General features: G+C 38.4%; 1 protein-coding gene across 3 annotated transcripts in view; it reads left to right on the forward strand.

Moving 5' to 3' along the window:
* COL14A1 (collagen type XIV alpha 1 chain) overlaps positions 1-15,847 on the forward strand; it is a 251,894-nt gene that overhangs the window by 76,622 nt on the left and 159,425 nt on the right. For all 3 annotated transcript variants that reach the window (XM_008001445.3, XM_008001446.3, XM_008001447.3), the window contains exons 10-14: positions 2,363-2,514; positions 3,666-3,795; positions 5,217-5,362; positions 7,906-8,035; positions 11,926-12,065. In XM_008001445.3, coding sequence (XP_007999636.3) covers positions 2,363-2,514; positions 3,666-3,795; positions 5,217-5,362; positions 7,906-8,035; positions 11,926-12,065 — 698 coding nt within the window. The remainder of the gene's footprint in view (positions 1-2,362; positions 2,515-3,665; positions 3,796-5,216; positions 5,363-7,905; positions 8,036-11,925; positions 12,066-15,847) is intronic.

The following is a 15,847-nucleotide window of genomic DNA, read 5'->3' on the forward strand; positions in this document are numbered from 1 at the left end:
ATCAAGCTGCTGTGAATGTTCATGTAGAGGTTCTTGTGCAAACATAAGTTTTCATTTCTCTGGGATAATGCCCAGTAGTACAATGGCTGGATCATATCCCAGTTGCATGTTTAGTTTAGTTTAGTTTTCATTAAGAGTGGCCTCCTTGCTACTGGACAGTGGTGAAAGTCCTGACTAACTGCTAGGTCTCCTCTGACACCATCACAGAGTGAGGGGGAATGGTGCCTTATTACTCCCGGGTGGGGTTGAGGGTCCAGGCAGGCTCTTCATGTGGTCTCCCTTGATATCACAGATAGGATTGTAGGGGAAAAGATTCATTACCCTCTGCTGGGAATGAATATCTCTTCTCTGCTTGACCTCTCACACCACCCTAGCTGGCATGAGGGGCTTGGGGTGGATATTAGGGCACCCTCTTACAGCCAAGAAAGGCTGGAAATTTTGGCTTCCCACTAGGCCTTTGCTGGCATGGGTAAAGGTGTGGCCACAGTTTTTTTCTGTGTTGATTATCTGCAGTAGAACAGTTATTGCCAAAACTGTTTAAAAAGTTTCAGTCTTGGTAGGCTGGCCATTTCCTGGTCCTTTGCTGGAGGGAGAAGATTTTGTTAGCAATTTTTAGTCTGTATCTGTTGGTGTTTCTAGGTTGCCAGATTCTTTAGCTCCATTTGTGGGATATATGAGTAAAAGGAAGTGGGAGCTCACTGCTGGGAGCTCCTGAGCCCTGTAGTTCTGCACTCATTGACCTTCTTCTCTCTACTTTTCAGCGTCTTCTTATGCTTGTCTTTGATATAATTTCCAGAGTTTTTAGTTATACTCAGCAAAAGGAAGAGAGTAAAGCACAGCTCTTCTCTTTCTGGGAGCAAATCCATCACGGATTTTTAAGCCTTGCCCCTCACAATATCACTGGTCTGTGGGTTGCGCTTGCCTTATAGAGTTGTAATCTGAGAAGAGGGTAATATCCAAGTCTTCTTTTAAGAGTCTGGTTTTATTTGCTGCCTCTGTTGTAACCAGCGTGAAATGGTTCTTTCTGGCTACATGTCCTTCTGTCTGTCATCATTCTTCTTTCCCCAGGCTAGATCTCATGGGGCTGGGCTGGGCATCCAAGCAGTATGATCCTGAACACATTTCTCTGAGCTTCAAAGTGAAGCTACTTTAGAGCTCAGTTTTTCCAAAAAAAGTCTACATGTGGTTGATGATACAGCATGTAATAAAGTTCCTGGCCATAGTTTGTGTTCAAAACAGTATTTTAAAAATTGAGATTATTAAAGTCCCTTTGAGTGAGTGCCCTTAAAGTGTGAGAAATTCTAAAGTTTAACCTTGTTATTATCATTTACATATTGTATCCCCCCTCTACTTAGATTTTGCATGTCCCAAATTTTTATAGAATCATTTGCTTTAACATGTGTAACACATACGAAAAAATGCTTAGGTAGTGTTGAGCTCATAGTGGGCATTTAGTATATGTTAGTTGCTTTTTCTTCTTTTACATTTTTAGATATTAGTCACTTGTTGAACTGAAATTTTTACGATAGGGCCTATATTCTCTGACGCTTAAAAACACAGACTCTTGTGTCAAGCCCAGATATCAGTGTCAACTCTGATACTAATTGTGAGACCTTGGTCATGTTAGCTAACTTCATTGTGCCTTGATTTTCTCACATACGAAGTGTGAACAGTAATAGGAACTAGGGAGAAGTAGATGTGATTAAAAAAAACTTCTGAAGACTCTGAAGGTACCTTTCAATATACACATGCTTAGTTCATGTTTGTTTGTGTGTTTGTTTGGAGGCAGAGTCTCGCTCTATCCCCCAGGCTGGAGTGCAGTGGCACGATCTCGGCTCACTGCAACCTCCGCCTCCTGGTTCAAGCGATTTTTGTGCCTCAGGCTTCCGAGTAGCTGGGATTACAGGCACCTGCCACCATCCTCAGCTAATTTTTGAATTTTTAGTAGAGACGGGGTTTTGCCATGTTGGCCAGGCTAGTCTCAAACTCCTGATCTGACCTCAGGTGATCCACCCACCTTGGTCTCCCAAAGTGTTGGGATTACAGGCATGAGCCACCATGCCCAGCTGTTAATGTTTGTTTTTATTATTTATTAACAATGACCTTAATTTGAGATAGTTCTCTAGAGTCAGGAACTACATCTTATTTAAGTTTGGTATCCTCAGAACTTAGCATAGTACCTGGCACCTAATAGACATTTAAATGTTTGAATGAACAAATGGATAACTGAATCAACTTATCTAAAGAGGAAAATCTTAGAGGCAGCATAAAATCAGTATTTATTTCTGTCTAATGAGATGTCTTAGCTTCATAAGAAATAACTTTGGGTAAGAGGTTTATTTGATGTGTTTCTTTAATTTAGCCTCAGCCCATGCCATCACTGGGCCGCCTACGGAGTTGATTACTTCTGAAGTCACTGCCAGAAGCTTTATGGTTAACTGGACTCATGCCCCAGGAAATGTGGAAAAATACAGAGTTGTGTATTATCCTACCAGGGGTGGAAAACCAGACGAGGTAATAAGGAGACAGTATTTTCAACCATTCTTTTTATTCTCTCAAGTCTTCTACAGTAGTGAGAACAAGGCAGAAATTTGTGTATAAGATTATACTGTCACAGACATTTTAAAGAATTTGACTGAAATGCATTTCCATTTGTTCATATTGTTCTCCCATATCTCTGAGTTATGGCAATTACATCTTTCATCTCTCCAAATAATGCTCAGAACTGGTCACGTATGACTTTCTAACACAACGTATTTTTCTTCTTCAAATTAGTAAGTTCTAAAGTAAAAGGTATCAGTAGCTAATTATCTGGCCAGGACCCCTTTTGCTATTTGTACTTTTTTCTGCTTGGGAGTGATCTGAGCTTTCTGCCTCAGTGAAGTCTGTGCATTCCAAAGTACGTGGTCATATACGGACTAGTCCTCCAAGCCTTGGAGTTTCCTGGACATTTGCAGGGATGAGTGCAATGGAAAAGCCATAATAAAGCAGCTGTGGCCAGCATTTTTTATGGCTTGGCTAACACAGGCCAGAACACCTATTGCCAGATGATTGGATCCTTCCCATTTCCTACCTTTGATACCACAATTCACAAGGAATATGTTAAAACACAATGAAATTCTTTTTTCTTTTTCTTTTTGTTGTTCTAACCTCTGACTGACCTCAGCATATTTCACAATATTCTGTGTTATGGTAGGATTTATGATATTTTTTAAGCGTTAGAGAAGTAGATTGTGGAGTCTTAAATCATTTGGACCAAAAAAAAAAAAAAAAAAAAAAAAAGGAGAGAGATCTGAGTGCTTCCAATGATTCTTTTATTTTTCATGACTAATAAATCTTTTAAATGCTTCCCAAAGCTCTATGGAAAAATATCATGTTTATTGTTATTAAGTGGATGTAAATAGGATAATAATTAGCCTGGTATCAACACAATTATTTCTATTAGATATGAATTAACAAGGGACTTCTGGACACCTTCCATAAAAGGTACATCACTTCATGTAGGCATTCAAAGAGTGTTTGACTGCCACAGTGGAAAGGAGGATTTGGCACAAACAAGAAAATATTCAATGAAATATTCTTGCTGGAGATATTTTCGCTTTTTGATTTCAATTGTGTGTGTAAGATATTCCACGCTCTCATTACTCAAACTGTTCTTTAAACAGGTGGTGGTAGATGGAAGTGTATCTTCCACAGTGTTGAAAAACTTGATGTCTCTGACTGAATATCAGATAGCAGTCTTTGCAATCTATGCCCACACTGCTAGTGAAGGCCTACGGGGAACTGAAACTACACGTATGTATTTAATTCTACCCCACTTCTAACTTTGTGGAGTGCCGCTTAGGGGGCCTTTCTTAAATTGAAATTCTGCTCAGGTCGTGTTGATAGACATCCTGAATCAAATTCAATCAAATTCATAGAAGACATTTGTTGTGCTATATGTGATATTTGTCCATGCTAGAGCTGTAGTCTTGCAGGTGCTATGTCTTGAAAAAGTTGTTATAAATCTCTGATAGGTTTAAGAGCAATCTTGGTGGTGAAGAGTACAAAAACATTCATTCATTTATTAAATAAGTATTTAATAAATGCCTATTATGAACCAAGAATTGTCCTTGAATTTGTCAGTAGAAGTAGAGAAAAAACTCCATAGCTCTCCTGCCCAGTAGAATGCCAAGGCAATTATATTACTGCTATCTTCATTGTTTATATCATTGTAGGTAAAACAAGCTTCTGAATACTAATAACTCCCTTCCTGGGTAGGATCATAGTAACACACCATGACAACATACACACATAATATACACACACACACACACACACAAGCACATGCACATGCACACAGAATCATGAGAAGAGATGATCTTTTTAAAAAAGATCGAACGTCTTGTGGTCATTTCTAATATTAACTGAGTTCCTATTACATGCGAGGCACTATGCAAAACTGCTGTAAAAAATCTGCCTCTGATAGAACAATAACAGGGTAAACAACACTAATCACAATGCGCCACGCACTGTGATCATCACTCTCCGAAATCTGTTGGATTTATCCCTGGCAACCATCTGTCAGATAAGTGTTAATGCCCTCACTTTGCAGAAATATTTTAGTGACTACCCTTATTCTCAAGGATGTTTTAGTGAACCTGGGCAACATGACGAAACCCGGTCTCTACGAAAAATACAAAAATTAGCCGAGCATGGTGGCACGCCACTGTGGTCCCAGTTACTTGTGAGGCTGAGGTGGGAGGATTGCTTGAGCCCAGGAGGTGGAGGTTGCAGCCAAGATTGCACCACTGCACTCCAGCCTGGATGACAGAGGAAGAACAGGTCTCAAAAAAATAATAAATAAAAGTAAAAGGATGTTTTAGTGTAGTAGGGGGTGGGAATGCAAACCAAGGATGTGCAAGCAGATTAGTGCAATGAAAGACTGTAAGCACTCTCATAGATCTGTGTACAAGGAGCTGGAAATGTCAGCAAAGTCCTGAACTTGACATTGTGGCTAGAAGAGTAGGCAGGGCCACATTAGGGAGTCTAGAACCATATTTGAAAACAACAATGTTTCCTGTTTTTCATCAGCATTGTTTAACGCAGGAGCTTGCAATTTATTCTTAACCCCTTTCTCCCTTCTTATGGTCAATCTTATTTCTTGATAATTTCATTTTTCTCAAGGACACATATGTAAGTGGCTCAACATTAAAAAAAAAAAAAATCTCTTGCAGTTGCTTTACCCATGGCTTCTGACCTTCTACTGTATGATGTGACTGAGAACAGCATGCGAGTCAAATGGGATGCAGTACCTGGGGCCTCAGGTTACCTGATCCTTTATGCTCCCCTAACAGAGGACCTGGCTGGGGATGAAAAAGAGGTAACCACCTGCTACCTACTACAGTCCTAGAATCTTTTATTTCCTTAAATTAAATAAAATTTTTATTGTAAAAATTTAATGTAGAAAATTTAGAAAATTCAGATTAGCCAAAAGAAAAAAAAATCACGTATAATCCCACCACCAAGAGATAGCCGTTGTTAACAGACTTTGTCAATGCATTTTAAAAGCAACAAATGGAAGTGGTTTTGTAGCCTGCTGTTTTCATTTTGTTTATTGTGAATCTCGTTCCATGTCATTAAAGAAAATTTTACAAAGTCATTGTATACACCCATAGTATTCTACTGTTGGTTTGAACAGGTCATGTTAATTAATCTATGATTTTGGATATTTAGATAGCTTGCTATGTAAATAATGCTTTTGTGAATATTCCTAACATACATCTTTGCATAATTGTTTATTTCCCTAGGATAAATTCCTAGAAATAGAGTTTGTTTTTCAAAGGGTAGGCAAACTATTACGGTTTACATTCAGTATTGCCAAATAACTCTAGAGGAATGTTATATATTTTGCTTTATGTGGTGCATAAGTGACTATTTTCTCTGTATGCACTGAATTAAGTTTTTTCTTACTAATTTGAGAGGTAGATAGACATACCTCGTTGTTGCAAATTTTTGAATTTATTCCATTTTAAATGATGAACCTTTGACCTTCAAATGACTTTCAAACATTTTAGTACTCATTTTTAATTTATAGGGGACAATAGCTATAATGCAGACATGTAAGGAATGAAGAGGATGAGTCTGACACTTGGAAGTGTAATGACCAGGCAGGGACAGTTAATAAGCAAAGCAGTTCAGAGAACTTGGTTGTCTAAAATTGTATAAAGCCTGTCTCTGATGACAGAAATCTTTAGGGTCGGAAAAATGGTGAATCTGAGTGTCAAGAATAGAGTATTGGTGACACGTGTCTTTTTATTTCCAAGGCTTAGACGGCTTTTGCCTATTTGAATTTAAAGTTGATCTAAATTATTTTGACAAAAGAGAGACTTACAAATGGTGCTGAGAAGATGCTCAGCCTCATTATGAAAGAGAAAAAGAATTAAAGGAATAGTAGTTTATAACCAATAGATTAGCAAAAAAAATTTAAAGTCTGATAATACTGTGTATTCATGAGCACGTAGGAAAAGAATCACTCCTGTAACTGCTGACGGGCATGTAGTTTGGTACAGCTGCTTCGGAGGATATTTTGAAATATTTCATCCTGTTGAAGATATATACTATTTTTTGGAAATGTATCATAGGGAAACATCTTGCAGGCATTTTTCAATGCAGGCACTTGGTTGGAATAAGACATTGCAAACAACTAACATGCCTATTAATAGAGGAATGGAAAATAGTGATTTATTTATAGAAAAGAATACCATAAAGGAATTAATGATGTCAACTCTGTCCTTGTGTATCAACATGGATAAATCTCAAAATGTAATGTTAACACAGAAAAAAATAGCAAGCTGCAAAAATATTGTGTTGATATGATCCCATTATGTGTGTTGTTAAACATACAGGATCATATATTGTTTATAGATATATCTGTATATGTACAGAAGTACAAAAATGCAGCAGTAAGATATACATCAACCTCAGGGTGGAGGTGGTGAACAGAAAGAATGAGAAAGACCTTTTGTTTTATCTGAATATATTAATTTTAAAAAAAATAAAATCTGAAGTTGATATGACAAAAATTTGATATTTATCCAAGTTGAGTAATGGGTACATCAATGTGTATTATATTATTTTCTGTGGGTTTATGTTATATATGTTGAGATAGTTCAAAATTCAAAATTTTAATTTGATGATTAGCCCTGGCAGTCATGTGCCTGCAGACTGTCTATGGAGATTTTTTTTTTCCTTCCAAAACATAAAACTATCCCATCACTCTATTGTCACACAACTGAGAATGTTGGATAGTTTGACTGAATCCAAGGGTCAGAAAACGTGTTCAAGAATCAAAAAAGCAAATTGCCAAGTTGGGTGTCAAGGTGATTTGATCTCTTCTGAATACTGGAAGTAACTTGCAATTCAACTGCGTGGATTCTCTTGTTGAATGGGGCTGCAAAACTGGCCCAGTTTCATTGAGTTTGAAGCAAAAACTGGGCATGTGGCCAGAGCACTGGTTAGAATTAGCCAAATAGTGAAAGGTGCCCACTTGGCCTTGCCTCCAGCACACTGGCCTGGAGCTCACAGTCTCTAGAGAACATTCCTGATTCAATCTCACCCACCCTCTCCTGGGGAGCGTATACTCAACATTGTTATTCTGGCTGGAGTTGCCATTTGTCCAGATGTAAAGAGTTATCCTAACACAGTTCACATGGTACTTTTAGACTTATATGGTTCCATAATATCTGTTCCTAATATAAAATGACACAAGACAATTTAAAAGTTATGACTGAAGCCTGTTTGATGGAGGGGTTGTGAGGGGACGTAAAGTCTTATCCTATGAAGTCTCACCTTTGTTCTGTTCCACTCCGATCAGCATGAATAATATGTATTGGCAAACAATCTAACAACATGTGTTCTTTTCAGATGAAAATTGGAGAGACCCACACGGATATTGAATTGAGTGGGTTGTTGCCCAATACAGAATACACAGTCACAGTTTATGCCATGTTTGGAGAAGAGGCCAGCGATCCTGTTACGGGACAGGAAACAACATGTGAGCAGCACAGCCATTCAGTTGGGATGCTGTAGTAAAAGCCAGCATGAATATGGGGATTCTGAATTGGAACTACTAGTTTAGGTTGAAACCTTTTGAAAGCTAATTGTAATTTTAAAAATCTCATATTCTATTTAGGGCAGGGAAATGTATTTTTTATATATTGTATTATTATAAATGATATGGTTGCCAGAACCGAATTTTAGCATCCTCCAGATAATTCCACCTGTGTCTTTCTTTGTCTAAATTCAAATGCAGGTCAGAATATAGAGGGAAGAGTGTGGGCTTTGCAAGATAGCAGTTGAGATGGGAATCTCAGCTCAACTCATATTTTAGCTAGGTGACAGTGGGTGAGTGATAAAACTTTTTTGGTTGTATAAAAGGAGGAGCAATAATTTTACAGCATGTAGTTGATATAAGATTAAATACAGTAGTATATATGAAAACACTCACTACATAGTTACTGAATATCTGTTTATTTTCCACTCATATCAAAATCAACAAACGTTTTTCCCTAAAAATCTTTGCTGTATTTATCTGAGCCTATTACTATTGTAATTCATTTTCAATTGAGTAAAAATTTTATTGGTAAGGCTAATTTTGGCTAGATGTAGGGAATTCCTAGTACCTTTTGGGAAATGTATGCATTTATTTAAAAAGTATGATATAAACAAAATATTACTATGGCATTCTAATAATACCACATACTATTAAAATACGGCTCTATTCATGATCTTTTGAAACATAAGAAAGTGCAGAGAGACTCGGGGTCTTGCTCACCACTCTTCTCCTGGACTTGGGAGGAAATGAATAGCACAATTTCTACAATGCCTTTCTTGTTAAGATTCCATTTGGGAAAACAAAATAGAAGTTTAATGATAAAGAAGTTTGCACACATCCATTCTGTATTAGTCAAGGCTATGTTATTCTTGCTCTTCAGAGAAAGACCAATGTAATTAAAACAACAAAGAAACAAACAAAAGCTCTGGGAGAGCCCAAGAAAGAAAAAGAAAAGAAATGAATCATGCTAGAAAGCATCTGCCACATAAGTGAATTCTGGGACTCTAACCATTTGAAAGAAAAGCTTTCCCCGACAGCCCATCTCTCTTTCACTCAGAGTGTTCACTTATTTATACTTATTAAAATATGTACAACTCCTTCCCATGATTAGCAAAAAGGTCCTGAAAAATGATATCCTAAAAACTTGTTCCTGAGGCTGGCATTTTTATGTGCAAAGTAAATTAGACATTATTCCATTATATTGCCAAATGTAATGGAATTCCAGAAAAATTTAGAGCCAAATGTGCATACTACTTAATTATATTGCTTTTTTTTCTTTTCTACACTACCTCTCTGGCACCTTAATTATTAAGAGAGTCACTAACTCCTACAAGATCTTTATTGTCAAAAATCAGTATGTATTGAATTAATGAAAGGACTGGGCTTTGAGGTTAGGAAACATACTTCATGGCTGTGGCTCATAATTGTCTTTATTTGTCTTCAAGTTTTTTGCTTTGTTGGCTCTATCAGCACTGAGTTTGTGGGATGAGAGAGTGTGAGTAAGAGAGAGAAACAGTGAGAGAGGAGAAATTAGCATCCTGATTAATATCATGGGCTCTGGAATCAGTTAATCAATTTCTTAGGTTAAATTCGAATTGCTCTTCTGTTCCTACTAACTGGGACATTGGACAAGTTACTTCAATTTTGTGATCAATATAATGGGGATAATTGCAACTTTATCCTTGCATTCTAATGTAAGAATTTAATAAGTTAACATATGTTATGTGTCAGACTTATGGAAAACACTCAGTAAATGTTAACAATTATTGTTACAATAAGCCTGTAAAGAGCTCATGAAACTGTCAAAAATTATGGAAAATTTTTAATTTATTGAATTAGATAGCGGTCCTTAAAGAGGTTCAAAAAGCTATGGAATTGACAGTTAGGAATCTGCAGAAATACCAATACCTCTTTAAATAATTTTAAAGCAATAGTAAGATGTTTATTTTTATTTGTCTCACAAAGCCACTGTGATTTATTCAGGTCAAATAATTACCCATTGATTCAATGCATGTTTATTGAGTACTCGCTATATTGGGAATAGATCTGAGAACAAAATGAAACCAAATTATCTAACCCCCTGAGATTACAATATACTGGGGGAGAGAGACAATAAACCAGAAATATACAGTGAAAAAAAAATAGAGCAGAAGAAGGAGACTGGTAGTATGGGGGTAGAAGAACTGTTTTATATAAGATGATCATAGAAAGCTTCATCGAGAAGGTGGCATATGGTCAGAAACCTGAAAGAAGCAAAGAAACTAGCTATGCAGATATCTGGGGGAAGAGCCTTGAAGGCAAAGAGAAGGCAAGTGCAGTGGCCTATGAATGAGCATGCATGGCAGGTTCCAGCCACAGCTAGTGGCATGGAAAAGGCACGGAGTAGTAGGAGATGGAAGCAGTGAAATGGCAGCAGGCCAGTCATGTAGGGCCATAAAGACCACTCTAGGCTGGCTGCGGTGGCTCACACATGTAGTGCCAGCACTTTGGGAGGCCAAAACAGGCAGATCACCTGAGGTTGGGAGTTCAAGACCAGCCTGGCCAACATGGTGAAACCCCCATCTCTACCAAAAATATAAAAACTAGCAAGGTGTGGTAACACATACCTGTAATCCCAGCTGCTCAGGAGGCTGCGGCATGAGAATCAGTTAAACCTGGGAGGTGGAGGTTGCAGTAAGCTGAGATCCCACCACTGCACTCCAGCCTGGATGACAGAGTGGGAAAGGAATGGAAAGGAAAAAAAGGAAGGGAAGGGAAGGGAGGGGAGGTGAGGGGAAGGGGAACGGAAGGGAACGGAAGGGAGAAGGAAGGGAAGGGAAGGGAGAAGGAAGGAAGGAGAGAGAGGGGAGAGAGGGGAGAAAGAGAGAAAGAAAAAGAAAGAAAGAAAGAGAAAGAAAGAAAGAGAAAAGAAAGTAAGAAAGAAAAGAAAAGAAAAGAAAAGATCGTGCTAAGAACTGTGGGTTTCTGCTGAGGGAGTTAGGAGCCATTTTGAAGATTTTGTGCAGAGAAGTGAAATTACCTGACTGACATTTTAAAAGAAGCACTCTGGCTGCTTGCTGAGGAATAATTATATTAACAGTAGGGGAAAGATGGAAGTTGGGAGATTGGCTGGGAGACCATGGCAGGAATCCAAGCCAAGAGGGGATAGTGGCTTCTACCAAGATGGTGGCAGTGGAGGTGAAGAGAAGGGGTCAGATCTGGATGATGGAATAGAAGTGGGTTGCGAGAGAAAGAGCAATCCAGGAGGCTTCAAGGTTTTTGACCTGATCAGTGGGAAGGGTAGAGTTTCCATTTGCTCAGAGGGGAAGATTGAGGGAAGAAGAATTAGGGGAAGGCATCAAGAGTCACTGATTCCGTTTGGACCAGTTAAGTTGGAGTTGCCTAATAGATACCAACGTGGAAATGGCGGATGGGCATCCCCTCATTTTACATGTGGGAAATTGTGGAGCTGAGAGGTAGAGTGGCTTTGCCAGAGTCACATGGTAATTGAGTGGACTAGTTAAAATTTTATTTCAAGTTACTTTGTTTTTAATCCATTAGGTTTCTTACTTACATCAGGCTAGAGTGATAGGCACAGAAAATTTACCTAAATCTTATTTCTAACCATGTGTAACTTATTACTGCTATTTATTCTCTACAAAGAAAACTTTTTTCTTTGCTAATTAGAGAACATTATTGATTTTTATGAGACAATACACTGGTTATTTCAGTGTTATAAATTATTATCTGGGTGATACTTTTCATATGTAAATAGAAGTCAAAGACGCAGTTTCTTTTTACGTGTATGTAATCTGACATTTTAATTATTTTCTATTCCATTTACGGCCAAGTGGCTTTAAGTCCACCAAGAAATCTGAGAATCTCCAATATTGGCTCTAACAGTGCTCGATTAACCTGGGACCCAACTTCAAGACAGATCAATGGTTATCGAATTGTATATAACAATGCAGATGGGACTGAAATCAATGAGGTAAGTTCTGGGACATACTGTGTATTTTTTAGGTGGTGGGGTGCTAGTTATTGATCACTACATAACCAATCATCTCAAAGCCTAGTGGCTTAAAATAATAGTAATTATTTATTGTCTCTCATAGTTCCTGTATGTAGGTCAGGAATTGGGGTGTGGATTGCAGTTATCTCTGGAGGAGGGGTGCTCCCCAGTGAGGTTAGAGCCAGATAGTGACTGGAGCTGGAGCCATCTCATGGCGTCTTTACTCATGTATCTGGGCCTGGTCTGGGGAGACTGGAACAGCTGAGATCTGGAGCAGGTCTCCATATCTCTAATTAGACTCTTCGCACAATGCCTTCAGCATGCAGCTTCAGGGGAATTGGCTCAGGAGTCCCAGGACACATGTCCAAAGAGAGAGAGAGCTAAGTAGAAGCTGTATCGCTATTCATGACCCAGCCTCTGAAGTCACTTGATATCACCTCTGTCACACTCCATTGGTATGAGATGTCACCACTTTCGCCCAGATTTATAGGTGGGGAGAAACACAGATCCTACCTGTGGTGGGAGACATGTCAGTCACAGGATAGGAGGAGTATATAGAGAAGAAGATATTCACTGATGTGGCCGTCTCTGGAAAATGCAGTCTGCCACAGGGGATGGGGGTGGGGAGGGTGTATGTTCATGGAAGCATCGAACTAAATATAAGGTCACTGTTCTCTAGTTTATCCTTCTGCTTTTGAGTAAACTGGCATCTGAAAGGCTCTAGTTAGATGAGCCTAAGTTTAGCAAATAATTCAAGTTTTATCTAAGAAGTACTTTCAAATAATGGAACTTGTTAAAACCTGTAAAGATACAGTATGTTGCATGCAGTGACTAATACTTTAAAAAAAGTGTTCCCTTGGAAATGTGTTTTAGCAAAACAGCGAGGTTATTTTTATTTTATTTTCCCTTATCTTGGTCCAGTAAGCTAAGACAAAGAGGGAAATATGTTAGATTGCATCATTTCTACTTTCTGACCAAATAAAGCAAGCATTTTTATATGCAGAGACAAATTTTTTTCTAAAATTAAATCCAAGCAATATTTTACAAAATGCATCCTCATAAGGGACGTTGTGTAATGGACAGGCAGTAAGTACACATTTGCTAACATATAGAAATACTGTTCGATATGCTTCATTAAACCTTTGTAAATCTTGAGAGTAAATACTCCTGAAGAGTCTGGTCATTTGGATGAGTTGCTTTGTTTTTGAAGAGAGTAGCCTGGAGCAGTAAAAAGATTGAAATAAAAAAACACTGAGCTATAGGTGTCTCTTTGTCACTGGTAATATGTAAACTACTTTCCTGAGGGTTGTAAATTCAACTGTGTAGGAGGATGAGGCAAATACTATAAATGAGTGAAGCATACCATTAAATCTGTAGAAGCAGACACACCTGCAAAGAAATACTGTCGTGTTTTGCTTGACACATGAGGCTAACTTAGGCTATATATATAATATATAAATATATATTATATATAATGTATGTGTATTATATATAATGTATATTTATAAATATATAACATATATTATGTATTACATATAAATATATATTATATATACATATTTATAAATATTATAAATATATATATTATATATAAATTTGTGAGATGAAATCTCGCTTTGTCACCCAGGCTGGAGTGCAGTGGCATGATCTCGGCTTACTGCAACCTCTGCCTTCCGAATTCAAGCGATTCTCTTGGTTCAGCCTCCCGAGTAGCTGGGACTACAGGCATGCGCCACTGTACCCAGCTCATTTTTGTATTTTTAGTAGAGACAGGGTTTCACCATGTTTCTCAGGCTAGTCTCAAACTCCTGACCTCAGACGATCTGCCCACCTAGGCCTCCCAAAGTGCTGGGATTACAGGCATGAACCACTGCTCCCAGCCTAACTTAGGCTATATTTTGTCTTCCCTTTTTGAGGACATGAATGCAGAAGAAATTCTCTACTGAAAGAAAGACAACAAGCAAGACTAATGATAAGTGACAATGGACAGTGGGTTTCAATGACAAGGATACTAGGGACTGGTGTGATGGGAAGTGTGTGCATCTAAGATGCAGCCAGTCTCAGCTTCTACTGATTGCTGCTGGATAGAAATCCAGGCATGGGCTGCCAGATCTTAAGACTCTTGGAGAGATACCAGTCATTTCTATTTTTATATAAAACCTACCAATTTAAAAGAGTTGACTCATTGAACAACCAAAGTAACACCTTTATATTCACCAGTAAATACTTGTTCATTGTAGAGCATCCTCCTTTGGTAATAATTTTTAATAAAACAAAAACAAACTTTCTTATATATCCATTACATTTATAATATAACTATATAATAATGATTATAACCATGTCTTAGTCCATTTGGTTTTCTGTAACAAAATACCTTGCCTGGGGAAGTTTTGTTTATTTATTTATTTAGAGACAGGGTCTCTGTTGCCTAGGTTGAAGTGCTGTAGTGTGATCATGGCTCACTGCATCCTCAACCTTGCAGGCTCAGGTGATCCTCCCACCTCAGCCTCCCGAGTAGCTGGGACTACAGGCACATGCCACCATGCCTAGCTAATTTTTGTACAGACCAGGTTTTGCCATGTGGTCCAGGCTGGTCTCAAACTCCTGGGCTCAAGGGATTTGTCTGCCTTGGCCTCCCAAAGTGCTGGAATTACAGGAGTGAGGCACTGTGCCCAGCTTGGGAAACTTATCAATGGCAGAAATTTATTGTTCACAGTTCTGGAAGCTGAGAAGTCTAAGATCAAGGCACCTGCACCTGAATTTGCAGGTGTATTCCTCATAATTGGAGCTTTCTACCTGTGTTCTTACCTGGTGGAAGGAGCAGACAAGCTCCCATGGGCCTCTCTAATAGGGGCATTCATCCCTCATGACCTAATCATCTCTCAAAGACCCCATCTCTTAATACTACTGCACTGGGGATCAGGTACCAACGTATGAATCTGCAGGGGGACACAACCTTCCAGACCATAGCAGCTGCTGTAGCTTCTTCTACTATTTTCTGTTATTCGTCTTTGCAGAGAATAGCCCCAGACTAACATATTTGTTGAGAACATATGTTTGGGGGTTTTTTGGTAGTGTTTTTCAATCTTGGGGAAGCTGCTAGCATTTGCTATTTCTGGGAAATTAGAAAGCTATGTTTGGTAAAACCGAACTTAAAATATGAGAAAATGGGCTATGAATGAAGATTTGAGAAAATCTCATTTGAGTAAAATGCATAAGCCATGCATGGATTTTGTAACACCAGTTTTGACTAGGGGGTGTGTGTGTGTGTGTGTGTGTGTGTGTGTGTGTTTCTTATTTCTTAATTCATAACCATGCTATAGATACTTGAGGTTGCTGGATAAGCAAAAAAATAATCTTTTATTGAAGTGAAGTATTACTGTACCTAACTTTAGAATATATAATTTTAAGGATGAATATTTCTATTAGTTTTTGCTTTAATTTCTATGAATTTCTATGAATTTAAGCTTCGATTTATAGACAATGCAACAATTTTTTTTTTTTTTTTTTGAGACAGAGTCTCGCTCTGTCACCCAGTATAGAGTGCAGTGGCACGATCTCAGCTCACTGCAAGCTCAGCCTCCTGTGTTCATGCCATTCTTCTGCCTCAGCCTCCCAAGTAGCTGGGACTACAGGTGCCCACCACCATGCCCGGCTAATTTGTTGTAATTTTAGTAGAGACGGGGTTTCACCATGTTGGCCAGGATGGTCTTGATCTCTTGACCTTGTGATCTGCCCACCTCGGCCTCCCAAAGTGCTGG

The sequence above is a fragment of the Chlorocebus sabaeus genome, chromosome 8 (assembly GCF_047675955.1).
Source record: "Chlorocebus sabaeus isolate Y175 chromosome 8, mChlSab1.0.hap1, whole genome shotgun sequence".
Taxonomy (NCBI): Eukaryota; Metazoa; Chordata; class Mammalia; order Primates; family Cercopithecidae; genus Chlorocebus; species Chlorocebus sabaeus.